The following is a 24384-nucleotide window of genomic DNA, read 5'->3' on the forward strand; positions in this document are numbered from 1 at the left end:
CTTGCTAGTACCCTTAAGTCATCACCTATCCCTCTTAGCCTGGTAAATTCCAACCAAGGATGAAACTGTTTTGTCTATGTGCAGGTAGCTGAGCACAGCGGGGAAAAAGTCATACAGTTTTGCAGACTGGTATGTCATAAATAATCAACCTCAGTTGGGCCTTCAGCACTACCTGACTTTCATGTTCTTAAAATATTTTACCAGGTCACTTCACTTTCCTGCTCTGCTCAGTAACAATTTTAGATTTCTTTCCATCTTGTCAAACCTTTGCCTTTCTCTCCTTTCAGTTGATGACTCGAATAGAAGCAATCACATAGTCCCTGCCTCAACGTTCTACCACCAACTCAGTAAAATTGCCAGAATCCACACTCACCCTCACCGCCTATTGCATTTGAAGAGTTCTCTCACTTAACAAAGACCTGAGCCCTTCCCTCTATAGGGAAGGGGATCTAAGCCCTCAGGGTTCCATTCCCTCCAGTCTTCTCAAGCATCTTCTCTCACTGTGTTCTAAACCCCTGCCTCTCCTGGACCTTTTGATCAGCACTTAAACATGCTATATAGTCTCTCTCATCTTTAACACACGTTGTTAGAGTCTACACTGTTCTGTAGCTATCACTCTGTCTCTACCCATTCACAGCCACATAGCATTAGTTTACTGTACTCACTGTTTTTACTTTTTCACTTCCCATTTATTCTTCAGCTGATTCTAATCTGTTTTCCATCCCTGACATTCCATGGAAACAGCTCTCAGACATTCATATTGCTAAACCCATTGGACATTTTTCTTTTCTGTCCTTATTTTACTTAACAGTGTTAACAATTGAGCCTGCTTTAAAACTTTCTCTGTTTGGTTTTGGGGATGCCACTTTCTACAAGTTTTCCTGCTACTTCTGACCATTTGTTCAATCTTCTTTTCCAAATTTTCTTCTTTTCCTGGACCTCTAAAGTGTTGGAGTTTCTCAAGGCCAGTGTCTTTTCTCATTCTACCTGTCTTCCTAGATGATCTCACGATTTATATCTTGAATTAAGTCCTATGGTTTTCAGAGTTTTATACCCACCTGTATACCACCTACTACTAGGATATGGACACCACAAATTGAACATGTGCATGAATTCAGTAACTTCTCTTGCCAAATGGACCTCTTCCCCCGGTGTTCTTGGTCTAATTAATGATACCCCTTCTCAGTTGGTTCTGCCATAAACCTGGGGGTCATCCTTAATCTCTTCCTTACCTCCCATGTATAGTTTTTAAACAAGTCGTGTCAAATCTACTCCGTATGTCCTGAGTCTGTCTACTTATTTCCATCTGCATTGCTGGCCTATCTTACCCACGTTAGTATCCTCTTTCTCTTAAACAACTATGGTAACTTTCTAACTGGTCTCCTTGCATTCGCTTTTGTTTCCACCTAATTGATTTTCCACATAACAGTCTACTTTTAAAAATTATAATTTTAAAAGATAGATCTCATCATATTATTCCTCTCCTTAAAAAAAACTTGAGTGACTTTCTATTGGTCTTACGGCAATGTCTAAACACTTTAGTGTGATCTTCATGGTTCTCAATAATCTGACCTGTCCCTGTTAAGGTTTATCTTTCTATTGTTCCTGCTCTAGCTACAGTGGCTGTCTTTTAGTCACTTGACTGCACTGAGCTCCTTCTTGCCTGGGGCTGTATATAAGCTATCACATTTGCTTGAAATGCCCTTTATACTTCTCTTCACTCTGTCTACTTTTATTACTTTTTGGGTCCCAGCATAAATTTTACTTCCTCAAGTGTTATACTTCCAGACTACCTAAGTTACTTTCACAGCTTCCTGTATTCTTCTTTCTTAAGATTTGCCACAATAACGAGTTTTTTTGACACGGTTTCTCATCTGTCTCACCCACTAAACTGCAGACTCTGTGATAGCAATGATTGTCTCTCTTTGATTTACCTTAATATCCAGGGGTCTGGCTCCTAGGAAAAGCATGCAATGAATATGTTTTGAATGAACTAAATGGAACAGTGACAAATAGTAACACTAATTTGTTTTTTGTAGCATTTCATTTAGATAGAAGAAATTCACCACCAAATAGTTTGACACCATGTTTAAAGATTCGAAATATGTTTGACCCAGTTATGTAAGTATTATGATCAGAGGTACATGTAATTTTTATTTGGAATATCCTTACATTGTTATGTCTGTAATTGAACAATCTCTTTTACTTTTGAATCTCTAACTACAGAAATGTTATGTTTTTCTTTTCTCCTCTTTTGTTATATTTCAAGCAAAGGTCTGGCCAAAAGACACAGATGTATAATAATTTGTTAAATTACAAATCTTTGCATGCACTACGAGTCCCCATGGCAGATAAATGTTTGAGTCAAATTAATGATACACGTGGTGATAAACAGTACTTTTTGTTAAGTATATAAATCTTGTCTGCCAATATTCTTTGCCTCATTAGGCAATATAGATAAATATCTACTATTTTTAAATTTCCAATCTCTGATTGTAAAAATTCTCTGCAAAGATGTACACTTTTCCTTCTTAAGACCTGTCTACTTGTCCATGTAATATTCGAGAAACTTTTGTGTCCATTTAATATTTGAGAAACTTTTCTTTTATATGTTATAGCAGCACATGCATCCAGAGATTAGCACAGTCAAAAGTTATTGCCTTAGAATCTGTAATATTTCATATATATGCTGCAATAATTTCTGGAATTTGCTTCCTAGATGTTACTTATTTGTCCAATGATACAACAGATCAGGTTCTGTTTTGTAAAAAAAAAAATTCTAACAGTAGAAACCATATTACTTAGAAAATACCCATACATCCCATTTAGTCACTTATTTATTTCAAGAAATGGTTGATATAACGAGATTCCAAATCAGTGGCAACAAAATTGGAACTGTGGAGAAAAAAAACTCTGTCAGTACACATAACACACCCCCTCCGTTTTGCAGAGATATAAGCACTTAGCAGTGCTCTGATCCCTCTTTTGAGAAGCTGACCTCATTACTTAGGGATTAGGAAATCAGTGCCAGTCTAGTATTTTGTTACTAAGATGAAGATTTATGATTTAAAGTGTAGCCACTCTCCCTTCGGCTTGCCCTCTGTATCTCACAAGTAAGACAAATAGGCATCGGTGCAGCAGGAACTCTTAAAGTTCTTGTGACAGTAAGGTGATGCTTTGTGCAAAATGTTTGTCTTGTATCATTCCTCCATTATTTCGAAAAAGAGAACCCCAGAACACATTATTTACTAGGAATTGTCCTTAAGTTTAGGAATTTGAAAATATCATTAAAAAAAATAGTACTCAAGTTTTTTAAGTTCACTACAGACTCATTAAAGTGTTAACGCTTGCTAGGGAGAAAAAAAGAAATGACTACAGGTACATAAGATTTCAGACGTAAAAATGACAGCACATTTGTTCTGCCGTGCTCATTGCCTCAGCTCTGTGCCTTCTTCCACTGGAAATGAGAGAAGGTCTGGGACTGTGAATGCCAGCATTTTTTAATTCTATATAGTACTTGTAACAAGTATTTACCTAACTACTAGTTTTAACAGTATGTAGTTTTGAAATTACTCCCATTCTGGTAGGGTTTATGTGTTATAAGAGACAATAAATACTTTTAATGGAATAGGAATATGGTTATTGATTTTTTTTTTCCATCAATTTTTAGGGAAATAGGGGATCAGTGGCATTTGGCAATTCAAGAAGCAATTTTAGAAAAATGCAGTGATAATGATGGCATTGTTCATATTGCAGTAGACAAAAATTCACGTGAGGTAAAGTAACTTTTACTATCGAATTCTACATTTAGGATTTGTTGCTATTAAACTAAGACTGTTTCTTTTTTTTCCTCTTTCTTTCTTTGTTTCTTTTTTTTTTTTTTTTTAATATCACAGGGCTGTGTATATGTTAAATGTCTGTCTCCAGAATATGCTGGAAAAGCTTTTAAGGCATTGCATGGCTCTTGGTTTGATGGTAAGAAGTTTAAGTATTACAAACATTTTAAAAACATAAATTATGGCTTACTGTTAAATTATACCAGATTTTAAATTAAAGAATATTAGGTCAGCATTTTAGAGTAATAATTTAAGATTCCTTTATTTGCATATTACGTTCATATGTCTTTTACCACAGTTTGTTTTTTGTAAATATTAAGCACATTTTTACAGATCTAAAATATTATTTTTATCTTACAACAGGGAAATTGGTTACAGTAAAATATTTACGACTAGATAGATATCACCACCGCTTTCCCCAAGCTCTTACTTGCAATACTCCCTTGAAGCCATCAAATAAACATATGAACTCTATGTCTCATCTTCGTCTTCGGACTGGCCTAGCCAATTCTCAAGGAGGTTCCTGAAAAGACTTTCTTCCACTCCTAGGATTGGTATTTACAATAGGAAAATTCCTGTTTGGCTTCTTGTCTTCCTTTTAAATGCTTTTTGTATGTAATATTTTTATTGAATACAGCTCTGTTTGAATGTTCCAGAAATCTTAAGGTTCCAAAGGGACTTAACAGTGAGGCAGCAATGCCGAGTAGACAGAACAATTGTTTCATTTAGTTTTTGGAGCTCAGTTAAGCCAATGCATTTAAAGTTTTGCATGAGGAACATTGACGTTATTAAGCATTTTCAGATGTGGTGGTTGTGTTTTTGCACCACAAAGTGTTTGGATAACCACACAAAAGCATGGTGAAGAGGCCTCTTGTATTTCCATAATTTCCTGTGAACTAATGTTGTGAATTTTTGTATACAGTCACCTGCATAGTTCCTTACCAGGCCAGTGTGGTAAAACTGTTAATTTCCCAATTTAACCTTAGGTTTCTATTGCTTGTAAGAGATTCATTTGTTACAGCTGGAATACAGGAAAATTAATTTGGGTTTAGTGGTTACATATACGTGTAGGTGGATGTACATGTACTTAAACTGGCTTTTGTATATATGTATAAATGCTGGGGGTTGGCGAAAGTAGTCTTGTTTTGTGAGGATGTCTGCATTAAAGCAGTAAAATAAGCTTCCTATTTTATTCATAATCTAATGTGTACATATGTATGTGTATATATGTGTGTATGTGTATATATATGTATGTGTATATGTGTATATATATACACACATATATACATATGGCTGTACTATCACATAGATCAAACAGCCAAACACCTGGAAGTATTAGATACAAGTTTAAAATATCTTTTATAAGTTTTATATAAAAATGTCTGAGTATGATTTTGTGTGAAAGTTACGATATCAGTTGTAATGGATTCAAATTTATGTGAGCAATAAAGATGCAATTGGCAGATATTGGAAAAGTATTTTGTGAAAAGCTGTATTTATTATAAATACTAGGACTATGTCATAGTACTATTGGGAGTAAGTCATTTTCCCAATTTATTTATAATTTAATGAAATGTCAGCTCCCCTGTTCTATGTCAAGTTTAAAGCAGGGCACATTGTTGCAGCAAAATGTGTCTTTGAAAATTTATATTTGAAATTTTGGGTCATGAAAGCTTGCAATATAGTAAATGCACGAGTGACTGTTGCTTTGTGCCTCGGTATTTACTTTGTTTCAGTAAAGTTGCTTTATTACTGTTTATGATTTCAGATTAAAATCGTTGCTGAGCAGAGTTTACTTGTAACGTAACAATTGGCTTTTTAAAAAACAACCTGTTGGTATATTGTTGTCAGTCCAAATGAATATGTGAAACAGCTGGAATTGTACCAATTTTGATTTTGTTTAAAGCTCAGTTTCCTTTTTGTTTTTTATTGTATATGTGTTGGGTTTGCAGCATGAACTTGCACAGATAATGCACGTTTTCTGGTTAAGTAAACATGATGCACACTGTTCTGTAACAGAAAACCCTATTGTGCCTTACCTATGTGCTTTTGTGGGCACCATGTTTATGAAAAATAAAAAATGATTTGTTATCTGAAGAGAATAAATTTTAAATTCTCAGTTTATGTCTCAGATGCTAAAGTGTGAGAATATAAATATATATATATAATATATATAAAATAACCAATCTTTCTGTATTTTATGTGCATCATAGTGATTTATCTGAGCTTAGTGACCCCATCTTGTGACCTGTTGCAAGAGTGAATGTAAAAAATAGTTGTGGCATTTTAAAAGGTCGCCTTTTGATGCAGATGCATCTTTTTTTTTTTTTTTTTTTTGCTTCTAAAACATATTTCATGTAAACATTGTACATTTATTATTGTAATATATACTATTATGCAGCTTATTTTACCTGAAACTGTTAAGCCGACCAAGATCCCTCCCTGCAAGACAGATGGGAATGTGTATAATAACTAGATATTTGAGAAGTTCTGAAGTTTGATGTAATCTGTTACTTGTCCTGTTAAAAAAAAAAGAAAAAATTCTAATTAAAAATTTATTAGTTTTTTTTTTTTTTTTTAATGCGTCTTGGCTTTTAAAAAACTTTTTAATGCCCTGTGTCTTTATTTTTTTTTTTTAACTAGTTAAAATAGGTGCCTTTATTTTAAGTCATTTTGGGGATCTGTAAATATATGTATGTATGGTCCTAAAGATGGATGAAGACCCTAAAGTTAACTTTAGCCATCCATTCCTCAGCATCTTCCTTTTCTTTATGAAAATGGCTTTTTCTGACTCTCAAGTGTTTGGATCAAAGGGGGGCAAGACTATACACATCAGCTGTGTCACTAAAGCAGCAGTTTTTTCATAGCAAGACTTTCTCAAAAAAGGAAGCTGTTCTTTTACACATTCTGCTCAAACTCCGTATCACATTATAAACCAACAGTTTAAGGGCTAGCTACTTTGAATAGCATTGGTTTAGATTTTTTAATGGTTTAATCAAGTAAAAAAAAAAAAAAAAGACTTGGTTAATCAGTCAGTTGGTAGACTTTTATTGATTGCTAACAAAGGTCAAGTATTGTTACTTGTTAGGGATGCAAAGATGAAAAAGACATGGCCCAGTCCTCAAGGTGGTCGCACTCTAGAGGAAGAACATAGAACAGATAAGTTAAAAGATAGTGTGGAGAATATAGTGAGAGAAAAAAGCAGAAGAAATCCTGGGAGTACAGAGAGGCACCTTTTGCATCTTAATAGATGGAAAGACATAAGGCAGATGAGATAACAGCTGAGCCATATTTTAATTTAAACATTTATTAAACACTTCTTAATTAGTATAGCTACAATGATAAGTCTCCTTTCCCTTGAGCTCCTAGGGGAACTTTTATTCTTGTGATGAGCTCATAAAAATTGGTGCATGGAACTGAAGCTATGACAAAATCCATTTTCAGACTCATTGGTCTGTAGACTCCTGAATATCCTGTGAATATTGAAGCCTGATATTCGACTTCTTTATATTTTCCTTGTATGGTATTCACTGTTTGGATGACAAGTTGTCTAAGTGGGCAATGTTTTTTAATATCACATGCCCAGAATATTTCCTTTAATACGATTGACATTACGGTTCTCACTGCTCCTAGTAACGTCACATTATTATAGGTCATGTACATGGCTTCTTCGCCCTTTTTCCCTAGACTTATCTCGGCAAGCCACTTCTTCCAGATGACTCAACAGAGGATGCTAAATCAAGCAGAATTTGGGCAGCCACTCTTTTGGAAAGGATGCTGAGGAACAGGTACTTAAGAACTGAAAATAATTAGAAACCAAAAGTTGTGGTTTAAAGAATCTGAATATCCAGGATGCTCATCCTCTTGGTCCAGTAAGCAGGACTAGCTACTACTGCCTCTAAGCCTCCTTGGAGAAACTTTATAAACAGAAATACATCCTGATTACACCTGAGAACCTCTACTGGGGGCAGCAGGATAGATTCATTTTGTCGATTCTTAGATTTTAAAACCAATAGAACCCATGTACTTAGACTCACCTTTTTTCCTATGAGTGGGTGGACATTGGAAGCCTGCACATGCTCCTTAAATTGAAAAGGTTATCTAGGCATAGAAAGCACTTGAAAAAAGATTGATAAGATAAACGTACTGCATGTATAAACTGAATATAAAAGTAGACCATGATAAGACCATGGAAGACCTTGTAGGTCACATTATGAAGTTTGGATGTTGGTTAAAGGGAATTCAGGTAAGGATTTGTTATGATGAAAAATGGAGAAAGGATTTAACGAATAAGAAATGGGAAGGACTTGATTCAATATTGGGAGAGAAACTGATGTTCAGTTTTCTAGTGTGGGAATTCTAACAATCACAACATTTAGAGAACAGATGATAAGTAACAAATTGGATGGAAAAGATGGTAATTGAATTTTTGGACATTTTGAGATTGGGATGCCTATGGAATATTCAGGTGGATATTCCTAGCAGGTGACTGGATTTCTAATTCTGTTGTATTTTGAGAAAGATCTGAGCTAGAGATACAATTTGGGAATTAAAACCATGAAAGTAAATTAGATGACCCAGAGAATGAGAGAGAGAATCCATAGACATTTAGTTCAATGCCAATTCTGCCATATTTAATGATGTGGTTGGGAGGGGGTGAAGTATTAAGGAAGATTTGAAACAAATTAAGAAGGTGGAATGTAACAAGGTCTTTGGGGTGAAGTTAAAGTGGAAATTTAGTATGACTATCACATATCTGACTTGGGCAACTGGTTAGATGGTGGTGACATTCCCTAAATTATGGGTTACCGGAGTGGGGAACAAGAGGCCAATCAAGGGTGCTAGATAAGATGTCTCAGAACTGTAGCAGCTAATCAAAATAATCCTCTGACTTCTCAAATGTAGGACATTGTTAGAGGAAGGGCAAGAGGGGATTGTCTGAGAATCTTACCTTTCTAAAATACATAATTGTTACTTGACATAACGTTCTGGCGTTCTCTATGATTCTCTGATAACTGATTAGAGATTTTCCTGGATCATAGAAAAATGAGATGTTGAGTAGATCTAGAAACCTATGATTGTCAAAAGAAAGAACAATTACAAAAGTTGGCTTTTAAATAGAACTGTTCATAAGTGAGTGGTTTGCCAACCCAAGGCTAGAAATTTACTTGAAGCTATGTATTAACTAGTCAGGTCTTACAGGTCTGGAACCATGTTTTTTGCAACTTCATTTCTGCCTTGATCTGTTGAATTAATTTAAAATTTTAACTTAAAAAATTTTTATGTACGTATGTATTTTTTTGAGAGAGAGAATGAGAACGTGAGTGGGATTGGGGCAAAGGGAGAGGGAGAGAGTCTTAAGCAGGCTCCATGCCCAGAGTGGAGCCTGATAGTAGGACTCATTCTCATGACTGTGAGATGACCTGTGTCAAAATCAAGAGTCGTTAACACTTAATAGACTGAGCCACCCAGGTGCCCCCAAAATTTTAACTTCTTTAAAAAAAAATTTTTTTTTTTTACCATTTATTTTTGAGAGAGACAGAGACAGAGTGTGAGCTGGGGAGGGGCAGAGAAAGAGGGAGACACAGAATCTGAAGGGGGCTCCAGGCTCTGAGCTGTCAGTTCAGAGCCCGACGCGGGGCTCGAACTCACCAACCGTGAGATCATGACCTGAGCCGAAGTCGACGCTCAACTGACTGAGCTGCCCAGGCGCCCCTTAACTTCTTTTTAAAGTTATTTATTTTGAGGGAGCGGGAAAAGGGGCAGAGAGACAGAGACTCCCACACGGATTCCATACTGTCAGCACAAGGCTTGAACTGAAAAACTGTGAGATGACCTGAGCCAAAACCAATAGTCAAATGTTCAACTAACTGAGCTCCCCTAAAATTTTTAACTTTTTTTTTTTAATGTTTATTTATTTTTGAGAGAGAGAGAAAATGAGTGGCCGAGGAGCAGAGAGAGAAGGATACACAGAATCTGAAGCAGGCTGCAGGCTCTGAGCTGTCAGCACAGACCCCGATGCACGAACTGTGAGATCATGACCCGACCGAAGTCGGACACTCAACCGACTGAGCCACCCAGGTGCCCCTAAAATTTTAACTTTTAAGAGGCAGTCTTATTTTTGTATTTCCGAGTGCTGCAATACTTCCTTTTACCCCTCCCACACAAAGGCTACTAATGTGGACATTTTGAGATCTTAGTAGCTTTTTATTTTGTACTGAATAATAGCCAAGTTCAAGTTGGTATTCAAGACCTGCCTTTATCTAGACCAGTGCTTGTCCAATAGAGATATAATGTTAGCCATGTGTAATTTAAAATTTTCTGATGGCCAAGTTAAAGAAAAAATAGGTAAAGACAGGTAAAGTTAACTTTAATAGATTTTATTTAACCTTATATACTCAGGATATTATCATCTCAACATGTAATCAAAAATTTTATTGAGCTATTTTATATGCTTTAAAATCTAGAATACAGTAAAACCTTAGTTTGTGAGCATAATTCGTTCCGAAAATATGCTTGTAAGCCAAAGCACTTGTATATCAAAGCAAATTTCCCCATAAGAAAAAATGGAGGGGCACCTGGGTAGTCAGTTGGTAGGTTAAGCATCCGACTTCAGCTCAGGTCATGATCTCACAGTTCATGGGTTTGAGCCCCTCATCGGGCTCTGTGCTGACAGCTCGGAGCCTGGAGCCTGCTTCAGATTCTGTGCCTCCCTCTCTCTCTACCCCTTCCCTGCTTGTACTCTATCTCCCTCTGTCTTAAAAAAATAAACATTAAAAAAAAAAAAGGAAACTCAGATGATTCGTTCCACAACCTAAAAATATTCACATAAAAGTTATTACAATACTGTAATATAATACAAAATAATAAAATACAAAATAAAAAAAATAACCTGCACTTACCTTTGAAAACCTTCATGGCTGGTGTGAAGGAGACAAGAGAGGGGAGTTATTGTGTAGGGCGACTTTCACTATCACTAACGGAATCACTGCTGTCTTTTGGCTCAATGGAATCTTTTTCTTTTGGTGCAGCTTTAACAAGGAACCTATTCAGTGACACTTGCTTTTGCCTCCTTTTGAGGATTTCGTGGAAATGTGATACCACATTGTCGTTAAACATTCATTGCTCTCATTGCTACAGCCTTATTCAGGTGGTGCTTTTCTACAAAATTGCACTGTTTCCCACATTTTACACATCTCCCTGATCTCATTGGAGGTGAGAGTTTCCTCCGCCTTTTTCTCCTCTGCAGAGAAGACCTCCTCCATAATATCTTGCTGTTGCTCGAGATGCAGATCCATCAGTTCATTGGTGGTCACCGTGGCCTGAGACCAAGCATCTGAGCATCGGAGGCTATCACCCACAATCCTGCGGTGAGAGAGACAGAGAGAAAGAAGAACCACTGGCTCAGTAGTGATCATGTGATGTTCAGAGTAATGGACTACTCGTATTGCAAGACCTTGCTCCCTTATCAAGTTAAAATTTATTAGAAACGTTTGCTCGTCTTGCAGAACACTCGCAGAATAAGTTAGTCACAATCCGAGGTTTTACTGCATGTGTTACACTTACAGCTAGCATGACCCTGTGTTGTAGGACTTACAGTGCTAAAACTTACACAGTTGGTCACCTTATTAACAGCCCATCTCAATTCAGATACTACATTTTCACTGAAAACACTTGATCTATTTTTAGATTTTGTAACTTTACAGTTGGAAAAAGTAGATTCACAGACGCAGGTTCTTCCAAACTTCTGTAAAAAGTTTTCCTGTAACTGAATCAGGTATCCCTTTTTAAGTTTACATTAATTCAGATGAAAACTTCAGTTCTTCAGCTCTAGTAGCCGTATGTTAAATCCTCAGTAGCCATGTGTAGCCAGTGTTGACCATGGTTACAGTGCAGGTCTAGACCGGCCTGTTACCTTTCTAGCTAAATCCCACTTCGACTGCCAGCAGGCTCCAGCTAAATTGCACTGCTGTCTTTCCTGGGCACAGTAACTGTCACTTGATTCCACTTTTACTGGCACTGTTGTATCGTTCGTTTTGCTTGAGACATCTCATTTCCGGTTTCCATAGACCCAAACCTTGCCCATCCTGTGAAATGTGATACAAATGTCTCCTCCAGGAAGCGTTTCTGATTATTTCTAGCTAAAAGTTATTCCTTCTAGGTGCATTTCTGAAATACTTGATTTGCACTCCTCTTACTGTTTTCGGCAGTTGCTTGTGGTGTAGTTTCTTGTAGTCTGCTCTATTTTGGCTTCTCAGTCCTCATCATTCCTCTGAAACTGCTCCTCCAGAGCACCAAAAAACTTCCTTTTGCCAAATTCAAGAGTCGTTTCTATAGCTTCATCTTTCTTGAACTCTTAGCATCGTGGGACGTTGCTGGTCATTGCCTCCTTTTTTACTTATTATGAAATAATTTACACCTGTAAGAATCTATTGAAAGTTTATATTTTATTTATATTTTGAAGTATAACATCATTTTAAGATCTAGAATATTAACTTGGAAGCACATCTCTGCCTTTGCCTGATGCTTCTCTCTCCTTTCCGACTCCCAGATAACCATTATTCTGGATTGTGTGTTAATAATTCTTTATTTTTCATTATAATTTTGCCACATATGTATGTATCTCTAAATACTATATTGTTTGTTACTGCTTTTGACCTCTCTATGAATAGAATCAAATGCATACTTACTTCACTGACTTTTTGTTCAACATCGTCATTGAGATTCATCTGTACAGATGCACGTAGCTCTCATTAATTGTGGCTGTGTAGTATTCTATTGTGAAATATGCCACAATTTATTCAAGTATCTCTGAGATTGTTTTCAGTTTTTTACTATTATAATTAAGGTAGCTGTGAACATTCATGCTTGAACATATTTTCTGCTGCACACATTCAAGTTTCTCTAGGTCAGTAATGCTCAAAAGGTGTAGTTCTCAAGTTAGCAGCATTGAATGGGAACTTGTTATTCCAAACAAATTATTGGGCCCCACCTAGACTTGTTGAATCAGAAACCTTGGAGTTGGGGCCTAGTAATCTGTGTTTTCACAAATCCTTCAGGTGATCCTGATGGCACATTCAAGGTTGACAATCCTGGGTATAAAGGTGCCCTATGTGAGGTTAATTTGCATTTCCTGATTAAGATTTTTCGCTTACATATTCTTGAAATAACTTTCTTTCTTTTTCACTGTGACATTTAAGAAATTCTGATGAGGAAATGCCTGCGCCCCCCCCCCCTGCTTTGCTCATTTGTTTTGATTCTTAAGTTCCGCATATGAATGAAATCATATGGGATTTGTCTAACTTATTTCACTTAGCATTATGCTTAGACTAATACTCTCTAGCTCCATCCATGTCATGGCCAGTGGAAAGATTTCATATTTTAAATGTTTGGTAGAATTCACCATTGATGTCATTAGGCCTGGCCCTCATAGGTAGTTTTTTGATTACTAAGTCAATGTTTTCACTTAATATAGGTCTATTAAAAATTTCTCTTTCTTCTTAGGTTAGTTTTAGTGGCTTATGTCCTAGGAATTTTTACATTTCACCTATTCAATTTCTTGGTGTATATAGAGTTGTTCATAGCATTCCCTTATAATCTTTATTTCTGTAATGTTAGTAGTAATGCCCCCTCTTTACTGATTTTAATCATTTGAGTCTTTTCTCCTTTTTTCTTGGTCAGTCTAGCTACAAGTTTGACGTGTTGATATTTTCAAAGAATCAACTTTTGGTTTTGTTGATGTTGTCTATTATTTTTCTATTCTCCATGTCTTTCCACCCTAGTCTTTTATTTCTTTCCTTCTGCTTGCTTTGGGTTTATTTTGCTCTTCTTTTTCCAGTGTAGTTTTGGTTATTGATTTGAAATCTTTTCTTTCTTTTCTTTTTTTTTTAGCATGGGCATTTACAGCTGTCAATTTTCTTTTAAGTACTGTGTTAGCTGCATCTCGTAAGTTTTGGTATATTGGGTGTTCATTCTGATTCATCTCAAAGTATTCTAATTTCCTTTTGGTTTCTTTTCGGACCCATTGGTTATTTAGAAGCTTATTTCACTTACACATATTTGTGAATTCCTCGTATTTCTTTCGGTTACTGATTCTAATTTCATTCCATGTGATTGGATAACATATTTTGTTTGATTTCAGTCCCTTTAAACTTTTTAAAGCTTATTTTATGGCCTAGCATTTGGTCTATCCTGAGGAATGTTCTGTGTGAACTTGCAAAGAATGTATATCCTGCTGTTAAAAACTAGGTGACCAGACATCAACAGATATTCTTTGGGCCATAACTGCCTCCCATACTTGATCAAATCTTTGATTTTCTGCTTTTGTTTTGTTATGGGCCTCGAAGAATTTCCCTTACATTATTGCCAGATCAGTAATTGACTTAAAGGGATGTTTTTCATGTTTAATCCAGTATAAAAGATGTTTTATTCATTTATCTAAAAAAATTTTTTTTAATGTTTATTTATTTTTGAGAGAGAGAGGCAGAGTGCGAGCAGGGGAGGGGCAGAGAGAGAGAGGGAGACACAGAATCCAAGCCAGGCTCCAGGCTCCGAGCCGTCAGCATAGAGCCCATCGTGGGGTTGGAACTCAAGAACTGCAAGATCATGACCTAGCCGAAGTTAGACGCTTAACCAACTGAGCCACCCAGGTGCCTCTAAAAGATATTTTATAATGAGAGGTTTATTCAGTCTGTCGTTCCATTCTATTGCTGGAAATAAGTTCTTACCTTATCCCTTCCTTATTGCCCCTGTCCTTGAAAATCACTTGTGTTCTTTAAAGAAAAGTAATCTCACTCTTGTGATTGGTGCCTTGGTTCAATAGAGATATTCTTTTTTCGATGGTGATTTAATAGATAGGTAAACTGATATCACCTGTGAATAAATTCAACAAGAAATATATAACACCTATGTGAGGAAAACTTTCCTAAAAGAGATTAAGGAAAACAAATAAATGGAGATATATATCATTCTTCCTTGATAGAAATGCTGAAAATAGCAAATACACTAATTCTTCCTAAATTAGTAAAGAGGTTTAATGAATTCCAATAAAGATTCCAATAGATTTAAATTAATTTTTAGGGCTTTTAAGTGAATTTCTATGATATCAGCTAAAAGGATAAACAAAAAAGAGTAAGTTTTTAAAGTTAAAATATGATTGAAAAGCAGAGACTGGCCCTATCAGATATGAAAGCAAATTAAATCTGTGTTAACACTGTTACACAAATATAGGAGTAGACAATTAATACCTTGAAACAGATAATTATCGAGTATAACTGGTACCAGAAGGTCACTTACATTAAATCCACTTAAATCAAGGATCAAATTTTTATAATAACTAGTTTTACTAAAACTAACTTGAAATATTTTGCTAAAAATATAAAAATAAACTTATTTTCTATATAATGAAGTTAACTTCTAAATATTTTAACTTTTAGAAATAACTTTTGGCATTTTTCTTGACAAAATTATTTGAAACATGAAATGCTAATTTTCATTTCATGTTTGATTTCTCCTCCTTAATTGAATCATTTTTCAAAAATTTCCTAGACTTCATTTTTGTAAGGGTTTCTTTCTAATCAGACCATTCCTTTATACACTTCTTGTGTCGTTGCCCTTTTGGCCTTGGCTTCTGCCCTTTGATTGCAAGCTGCACTGACACATTCTTAGCTCTGCTCATGATTTGAACAGTTCTCCATCATCTTTATCAACTTCATGAAATCTGACATATTTTGTGAGATTTGCTAGCTTACTTTGTAATGAATTTTCATTGCACTTGCATTGTATTTTTGAATGACATTCTGGAAGACACTGGCAAACACAGGCATTAACATAGATGATACTGTAAAGCAGAGAAAGATATGAAAAGAGGCCCTTACTTTTAAGTAAGAGTATTTTATGTTATGACTCAACATCAATAACAGATTGCATGGTCAATGAATACTTGAGTTATGAGGACACTTTGGTATATAGGAATTCAGTGTATGATAATGTTTTCACTCATATGTGGAACTTGAGAAACTTAACAGAAGATCATGAGGGGAAGGGAAGGGGAAAAAAAATAGTTACAAACGGAGAGGGAAGGGGGCTAACCATAAGAGACTCTTAAATACAGAGAACAAATGGTTGATGGAGGAGTGAGAGAGGGGAAATGGGTGATGGGCATTGAGGGGGGCACTTGTTGGGACGAGCACTGGGTGTTGTATGTAAGTGATGAACCATGGGAATCTACCCCAAAAACCAAGAGCACACTTTACACACTGTGAGCCAATTTGACAATAAATTATATATTTTTTAAAAAAGCATTATATGATAAAGGTGACTTTTTTTTCATTAAAAAGTTTTTTAAGGTGATTTTAAAATCAGGAAAAGTAGATCGTTCAATAAAATTAAGAGACTAAGAACCTTAATGTAACTAATGCCAGGGCCTTTGAGTCCTGCAAGTTTCATATGCCTCAATAACACAAAAAGTATTGTGTTGTCTTCGTCACGTATAGTATCCTCTCCTTGCCATGGCGAGGTCCAGAACAAAAGGGCAGGAGGATAGTTTCCTGATGCTTATTTTGTTCAGGGCTTTCTTTTTTATTTTTTATTTTTTAACGTTTATTTATTTTTGAGACAGAGCATGAACGGAGGAGGGGCAGAGAGAGAGGGAGACACAGAATCGGAAGCAGGCTTCAGGCTCTGAGCCATCAGCCCAGAGCCCAACGCAGGGCTCGAACTCATGGACCGTGAGACCGTGACCTGAGTTAAAGTCGGACGCTTAACCGACTGAGCCACCCAGGCGCCCCAGGGCTTTCTTTTTTATTTGACAGTCATAGTTGGGCTTCTCTACATCACTACCAGCTCTATTTTACAGAAGCCTAGCAACATATCTGCAGAGAAGGAAATCTTATCAGAGTAACCTGATAAGTAGCCGAGCCCTTTCCGTAACAAACCTTCTCAAGTGTTATGCCACAGGTTACGGATGTGCTAACGTGCCCTTCGAGTGGTGGAGCTCAAGGCCTCCTTAACTCTGGCAGCTGTTATGTAGCCGCTCCCATTTAACTGTGCACTGTACAATGCTTTTCCTTTTCTTTCTATGCCATGAAATTAAAAAAAAAAAAAAAATTCTGGGGAGCACTGTTATAAGCAATTAGCTGTAAACAATGGGAACATGAATAGTATCATTATGCAAACAGAGTCATCTGGTTTAGGGAAGAAAATAGATTGTAGCAGAAATTGGATTGAGGGGGCAGATTAGACTTTTTCCTGAATCTGAATTCACCCTCATTCTATTTTCATATTAGATCATATCATCAATTTACATTAGTATCAGCCTTGTGCAGTTTTTACTTGTTCCTGGTCCTTTACACATACCTAGATAATTTCCAGGAGGAATGAAGAGTTGAGCAATAGTCATAAAAGAAAAGTTAGAGGAAAACATTTGATGTAGGGTTTAGCACAGAAACAAAGAAAGAAATCGGAAAGAAAAATGCTACATATGGTTATATTGAAACAAAAATGATCAGTACATCTAAAAATTCTAAGAAATTTAAAAACAAGCAAATGGGAAGACACAGCAGCATATATGATTTGCAGTAACATTCTTTTTTTTAATGTTTTTTTAAAATATGAAATGTATTGTCAAATTGGTTTCCATACCACACCCAGTGCTCATCCCAACAGGTGCCCTCCTCAATACCCATCACCCACCCTCCCCTCCCCTCCCTCCCACCCCCCCGTCAGCCCTCAGTTTATTCTCAGTTTTTAAGAGTCTCTTATACTTTGGCTCTCTCCCTCTCTAACCTCTTTTTTTTTTTTTTCTTCCCCTCCCCCATAGACTTCTGTTAAGTTTCTCAGGATCCACATAAGAGTGAAAACATGGTATCTGTCTTTCTCTGTATGGCTTATTTCACTTAGCATCACACTCTCCAGTTCCATCCACGTTGCTACAAAGGGCCATATTTCATTCTTTCTCATTGCCACGTAGTACTCCATTGTGTATATAAACCACAATTTCTTTATCCATTCATCAGTTGATGGACATTTAGGCTTTTTCCATAATTTGGCTATTGTTGAGAGTGCTGCTATAAACATTGGGGTACAAGTGCCCCTATGCATCAGTACTCCTGTATCCCTTGGGTAAATTCCTAGCAGTGCTATTGCTGGGTCATAGGGTAGGTCTATTTTTAATTTTTTGAGGAACCTCCACACTGTTTTCCAGAGCGGCTGCACCAGTTTGCATTCCCACCAACAGTGCAATAGCATTCTACAAATAAAAATCATCCTAACATAAAAGACTAACATCCTGACAGAAAAATAGCCAAATGACATTTGGAGATGATCCACAAATGAGGAGCTGTAAATGAGCAACTAATGTGAAACATCCAGCCACAGAAATAAATACGAATTAATGAACAATTGAGAAAGTTTTTTATTACATAAGAAATTTGGCAGATATTATTTAAGTTTAGGGGAAATAAGCCCCTTATATAAATGCTGGTAGTTATGTAAAGTGATGAGCATTTTTATAGGTCAATTTGGCAATGCATTAAAAAATGTCTTAATCTTCATACCTTAGACCTTATGCTTTAATTTAGGAGTTTGGTCTGAAGCAATGATCAGAAATGACATGAAGATACATGAAATGATATTCATCACAGCCTTATACTGTAAAAAATGAGAAGCAATTGAATTCTACAAAAATGAGAATAATGGATTATGGATTATAATATGGAATCCTGGGTAATCACTAAAATAATGTCTTTGGAGAATACATACGGTATGGAAAATACTGTCTGTAGGCTGCTTAAATTGCATGTACGTTATTTCAAATATACTATATTTCATCTAAGATACTATTATTTGGAAGAGGCATCATTTTCTCTGGCACTAAGAAAGAAAACAATAAAAATAACACCCAAGATATGAAATCTGATAGAAGACCCTGGCATAAAGGTAGGCGGAGTCAGAATAAATGAGAAGTAGACTCGTCTCTGGAAAGGGACAGCAAAGAAACTAGTTGGTCCCCATTCAGAGCGTGGTTCTAATTCCTACCACCACCACGATCCAAAAAACTTCAAGCAGAGAGAAAATGTCATGCTCACAATTGGTAAGTTCCCCCAGGTAAGCAAACATCGGTCCTCTGGCCGAAACTGGACTTCAGGCAGATAGCAATCTTTTCTTTTGTAACTTTGTCAGTAATTTTTTTTTTTTTTAGACACCTTTGCTTCTAAAATGAGTTTCTATATCAGAATTGTTAGAAATGAAAAACTGTGTCTAGCGTGAAAGGCATATACTAAATATATGCAATTGGAGGGAGATACTCCAAAATTTAGCAGTGAAGCCCAATGTGTTGGATTACATACGTATTTTACAAAACTTCTCCATGAACATTTATTACATATATTTAAAATGTTTACCTTAATTAGGATTCCCATAATTGTTTATAGTCTATTTTCTTAATTTGATCTCCCCTATTAGTATATTTTGAATCATTATCAACCTTTGGCAACAAAGCTCAGGCATTTTAGACTTTCTGTAATTTCAGCACTTTGGAAAAGAGCTGTGTTTATTTTGGCTGCAGACCTGTGGGTTATTACTGTCAGCAGGTGTGTGAAAAGTCTTCCAAAACACTGGATCCCTGCATTGAGGGATCAAAAAGAAAAGAAAAAAGGAGGGGTGCTCAAGAGCACATGCTCTGGAATGAGACCCATGCTCCAATTTCAGCTTTGACCCTTCAGTTGTATGACCCTAAGCAAGTTATTTAAGTGGTGGTAAGACTCAGTTTCCTCATTGTTACAACAATGATAATTGTGTAATGGAGAGAATGAAATGAAACAATGTAAAAGGCCCATGATGTAATATCCCTGTTGGGATTCTAAATCAAGGTCTATGAGAGCAACTACTTGAAAATGTGATTTATTTTTAATATCCCTTTGCTCTTCTTCAACGTAGTCACTCAAACAGTGATCATGCGTAAGAGAGACCTTTCAAAATTTATCATCTCTTCAGTGCTTCCCTTTTAAAATTACATATTCTCTATTCCAGCAAATAGAAAAAGGTCGGGGGTGGGGGAGGGGGATACTCATGATGAGCGTAGCCTTGATGCAGAAAACAGAAAGGGAAAATTTCTAGGCCGATTTCACTGAACAAAGATGCAAAAATCCCCAAACCAAAATGGCCAGCAAACCAAATTCTGCAACACACAAGTAAGTATACACCATGACCAAGTTGGATCTATCCAGGAGGAATGCGGGGCTGGTTTGACATTAGAAAAATCCATATAATTTGTTACATTAACAGAATACATGAAATAAATATGATCATCTCATATAGATGCAGTAAACCATCTAATAAAATTCTATATCCATATATCTTTTTGTAAAAAAGTAATTTTTAACAAACCAGAAGGGAACCTCCTAAATCTGATAAAAATTATGTACCAAAACCCTAAAATAAACATTAATGGTAAGTTCTCTAGTGTGTCCCTATTGGGTGCAGTTTGGAAACCTAAGTTTTGACTTCTTCCTTCATTTTTTTTTAATGTTTATTTATTTTTGAGAGACAGAGACAGAGACAGAGTGCAGGTGGAGGAGGGGCAGAGAAAGAGAGGGAGACAGAATCCGAAGCAGGCTCCAGGCTCCGAGCTGTCATCACAGAGCCCGACGCGGGGCTCGAACTCACAAGCTGTGAGATCATGACCTGAGCTGAAGTTGGACGCTTAACCGACTGAGCCACCCAGGTACCCCTCTTCCTTCATTTCTAAATGACTCTTTTTTTTTAATTTCTTAAAAATATGTATGTTTTAAAATGCTTATTTTTGTGTGAGGGAGAGAGCAGGAAAGGGACAAGGAGAGGGAGACAGAGGATCCAAAGCAGGTTCCATGCTGACAGCAGAGAGCCCAATGTGGGGCTCAAACTCACGAACCTCGAGACCATGACCCAAGCCAAAGTCGGTCACTTAACTGAACCACCCAGTGGTTCCTTCCATTTCTGAAACAAGCTTTTGTTGTTCTTCACTATTAACTGTTTTTGTTCTTTTGAGACTAACGTATTCTCCCATTTTATTTTACTTTGAAATGGTATACCTTTTTAGTCTTCTCATCTCTCTGAAATGCATTTTATTGTTATTTTTTTCTAACTATTTTGTCCCCAGATTCTTTCTTTTTATACTCAAGTGTTTCTGCTTCAAAAAGGTAGAAAGTCTAAGTGTGAATTTATTTTTCTCAATATGAATAACATTGAGGTTCAGATCTCAGCTATGATAGTGTTCAAGAATTATCACTGGAACTAGGGTAGTGTCGGTCATTAGAGTGGTGTCAGCGCCCGACTGGGATGTTGTGTTTCACCAATGGAAGCCGGTAAATCTTGAAAATGATTGTCCACAATCAGTCCTGTGTTATTAGAATGTTCCTTACTGTGACTCTAGACATAAAGGCTGGTATAATCTTTTAACTATAGAAGTCTTAGAAATTAATTTTATGCAATACATGTTCGGTAATAATGAGGCTCTGTTGTATGGTGTACCTCCCTGGAAGGTACCAGGAGCAACAGAGAAGAGTGAAAAGCAGACAGTGAGCAGGAGACATTGTTTCTGTGGGCAGTATTGTGGGCTGAATCGTCTTCTCACATTGGAAGAGCTAGCCACGAGCGTTGTGTGTCCACCCCTTCTGTTATTCGTCATTGTAAATTTTACATGGTTTCACATTTAAATAAAACCTCAGTTTCAAAAATTATTGTATGTCATATCTCAATAAAACTCAGTCTAGGGGCGCCTGGGTGGCTCAGTAGGTTAAGCTTCTGACTTCAGCTCAGGTCATGATCTCACGGTCCGTGGGTTCGAGCCCCGCGTCGGGCCCTGTGATGACAGCTCAGAGCTTGGAGTCTGCTTGAGATTCTGTGTCTCCCTCTCTCTCTGCCCCTCCCCCACTCATGCTCTGTCTCTCTCACTCTCAAAAATGAATACATGTTAAAAAAAATTTTTTTTTAATTTTTATTATTATTTTTTTAACATGTATTTATTTTTGAGACAGAGAGAGAGCATGAACAGGGGAGGGTCAGAGAAAGAGGGAGACACAGAATCTGAAACAGGCTCCAGGCTTTGAGCTGTCAGCACAGAGTCCGACGCGGGGCTCAGACCCACGGACTGCGAGATCATGACCTGAGCCGAAGTCAGACGCTTAACCGACTGAGCCACCCAGGCGCCCCCCCAAAAAATTTATTTTTTATTTTTATTTTTTTTAAATTTAAAAATTTTTATTTTTTAATGTTTATTTATTTTTGACAGAGAGAGAGAGAGCATGAGCAGGGGAAGGGCAGAGAGAGAGAAAGGTAGACACAGAATCCAAAGCAGGCTCCAAGCTCTGAGCTGTCAGCACAGAGCCCGACGCGGGGCTCAAACTCACAGACCACGAGATCATGACCTGAGCCGAAGTCGGACGCTTAACTGACTGAGCCACCCAGGCGCCCCCAAAATTTTTTTTTAAATAAAAAGTAAAAAAAATAAAACTCAGTCTAATTATATACAAAATTACCATTTTCATTTTCCACTATGCTTTAATAACATGGAAAAATCAAAATTGCTTTTCCTGGTTTTCCTCAAGGGCAGCTGAATGTACTTCAAATACTATTTAGTTATAAGGCAACCTTATCATATTTGGAGATCGGTAGAATAAATATTGCCTCACGTAGCTGAAATGTTTAGAGAAGTATGCCATTTTCATTATGTTCAGAAAAAATATGTACTTATCGTGAATATCGTGATAAAATATCATATTTTAGTAATAGAGAGATGGGTACAGAAAATTCCTACTTACCTGGAGTAATTTTTAAAGATATGTCTTGATGAATTAAGTTATTTTAGTTACCTAAGAGTTATATTCTGATTTAAAAAAAACCACTTTTCAAAGAATACAATAAAATATTCACAGCACTACAACTCTGGGGAGCTTAATTTAATCATTGATGGCTCAGGAAGCAGCTCAGAATCTTTCAGTGCCTCCTTTTTTTTTTTTTTTTTTTTTTGTCTTAATACAAGGGTCTCAGATTTTATTTTTTTTAGCGTTTATTTTTGAGAAACAGAGACAGAGCACAAGCAGGGGAGGGGCAGAGAGAGAGGGAGACACAGAATCTGAAGCAGGCTCCAGTCTCTGAGCTGTCAGCACAGAGCCCGACGTGGGGCTCGAACTCACAAACCATGAGATCGTGACGTGAGCTGAAGTCAGACACTTAACCGACTGAGCCACCCAGGCGCCCCACAGTGCCTCATTTCATAATGAACCTCAGTACAGGGTAAAATGAAAATTCTTTGAATTTCCTGATTATTTGGATTATGAATAAGCATATATGTTTTGTAAAGGTCATGAAAGCTGTGTTGTATGTGCCCTCATGTATTTTCCTATAATCCTGTCTATCTCTGTTATGGGCATTATAGAAAGGAGAGGTTGAAACTTACCCTCCTCGGTTGGAAGGTAGAAATGAAAATTACTCCGGTTAAACCAGAATTTCTCAAAGAACGACATGTGGACCACCTGTCTTAGAATCATCTAGGGTACTATTAGAAATGCAGATTCCTGTATCCTTCACCAAACCTGCTGAATCACTTTATCTGGGAAAGATCCCAGGATAGTGACGGGCTCTCCAGGTAATTCTCACAAAAGTTTGAGAATCATTGCCAGATGGCTTCTGGACCTGAGTGAGCAACCTAGGGTAGGCAGCACCAAAACAATTCTTCCCATGAATCCTGATACAGGAAACAAATGACGAAGATTGAAATGGGTGTGCCACTTCCCACGGAGTATGGGAACAGGAAATAATATGTTCTACCGTCAGACCGAAGGAATTTGAGAGGCAAAGTTGGAAATAGTTCAGAGCTATTTCATTCATATTTATAACATAGGCTTACTGAAGGTGTAGATTTCTTATTGTATTTTTCTTTATTGATGTGAAGCAACATGAAATTAGCTGAGCATCATTTGATTCATTTGGAACATGTTTTTATTGTTTAATGCTTTGCTTTTACTTCGAACACTATAGTAAATGTCTTTTGGGGTTTCTTTTCACTAAGTATCTTGAGTTTTCAGAGCTTTAGATGCCAAAGAATTACATATTTTCGTTAATCAAGCCAATTTCACTTGTAGTTCTAGTTATAATTATCTGTTACCACTGGGAGCAGAATATAATGGTATTTAGAAAGAACTTCTTTTTCCCTTTTTTTTCCTTTTATGCCACTGTGGAAAGCTAAGTGGGTGATAGTTCTGTTTGATAGTTTCCATCGGTTTTTCCCATGAGAGTTAGACATGCATAAACCTCCCTTAACCACCTCTCTCCTTCCCCCTTCAACAATCCCCTATCCACCTAACCCCATCTGAAGGGCCAGTCAACAGTATTTATTTATGAAGCACTTATTACACTATGGGAAGTCGCAAAAGAAGACTTTCCTTTTCAATATTCTATTACTGTTGAGAATTCAGTAGTAGAATTCAAATCTTGCTCCACAGCTCTATTATCCCAAAGTTCGCAATACTCACTTCTGCTCCGAGGCAGCCTTCGCTAAGCCACGGGTCGA

The 24384-nt window shown here is 36.8% G+C and overlaps 1 protein-coding gene and 1 long non-coding RNA gene across 4 annotated transcripts in view; one reads left to right on the top strand and one right to left on the bottom strand.

Moving 5' to 3' along the window:
• The window catches only part of LEMD3 (LEM domain containing 3), a 79478-nt gene extending 59080 nt beyond the window's left edge, over window positions 1–20398 (top strand). Inside the window, exons 10-14 of one of the 3 annotated variants that reach the window (XR_006204935.1) lie at window positions 2040–2121; window positions 3671–3776; window positions 3897–3975; window positions 7524–7624; window positions 18416–20398. Coding sequence is in view for 1 of the 3 variants with exons in the window: in XM_042947078.1 (XP_042803012.1) it covers window positions 2040–2121; window positions 3671–3776; window positions 3897–3975; window positions 4200–4363 (431 nt within the window). In the remaining 2 variants the exon portion in view is untranslated. Of the gene's footprint in view, window positions 1–2039; window positions 2122–3670; window positions 3777–3896; window positions 3976–4199; window positions 5956–7523; window positions 7625–11085; window positions 11178–18415 lie in introns of those variants that run through there. The other 2 variants (XR_006204936.1, XM_042947078.1) reach the window with 2 other exon arrangements.
• Window positions 6269–10782, bottom strand: LOC122224792. The gene is made up of 4 exons (XR_006204938.1): window positions 10739–10782; window positions 8788–8908; window positions 7874–7937; window positions 6269–6355 (listed from the first exon to the last, which is right to left on the bottom strand). It is a non-coding gene; the product is annotated as an uncharacterized LOC122224792 (long non-coding RNA).
• Window positions 20399–24384: the final 3986 nt, after the last annotated feature.

Source organism: Panthera leo, chromosome B4, assembly GCF_018350215.1.
Source record: "Panthera leo isolate Ple1 chromosome B4, P.leo_Ple1_pat1.1, whole genome shotgun sequence".
Lineage (NCBI taxonomy): Eukaryota > Metazoa > Chordata > Mammalia > Carnivora > Felidae > Panthera > Panthera leo.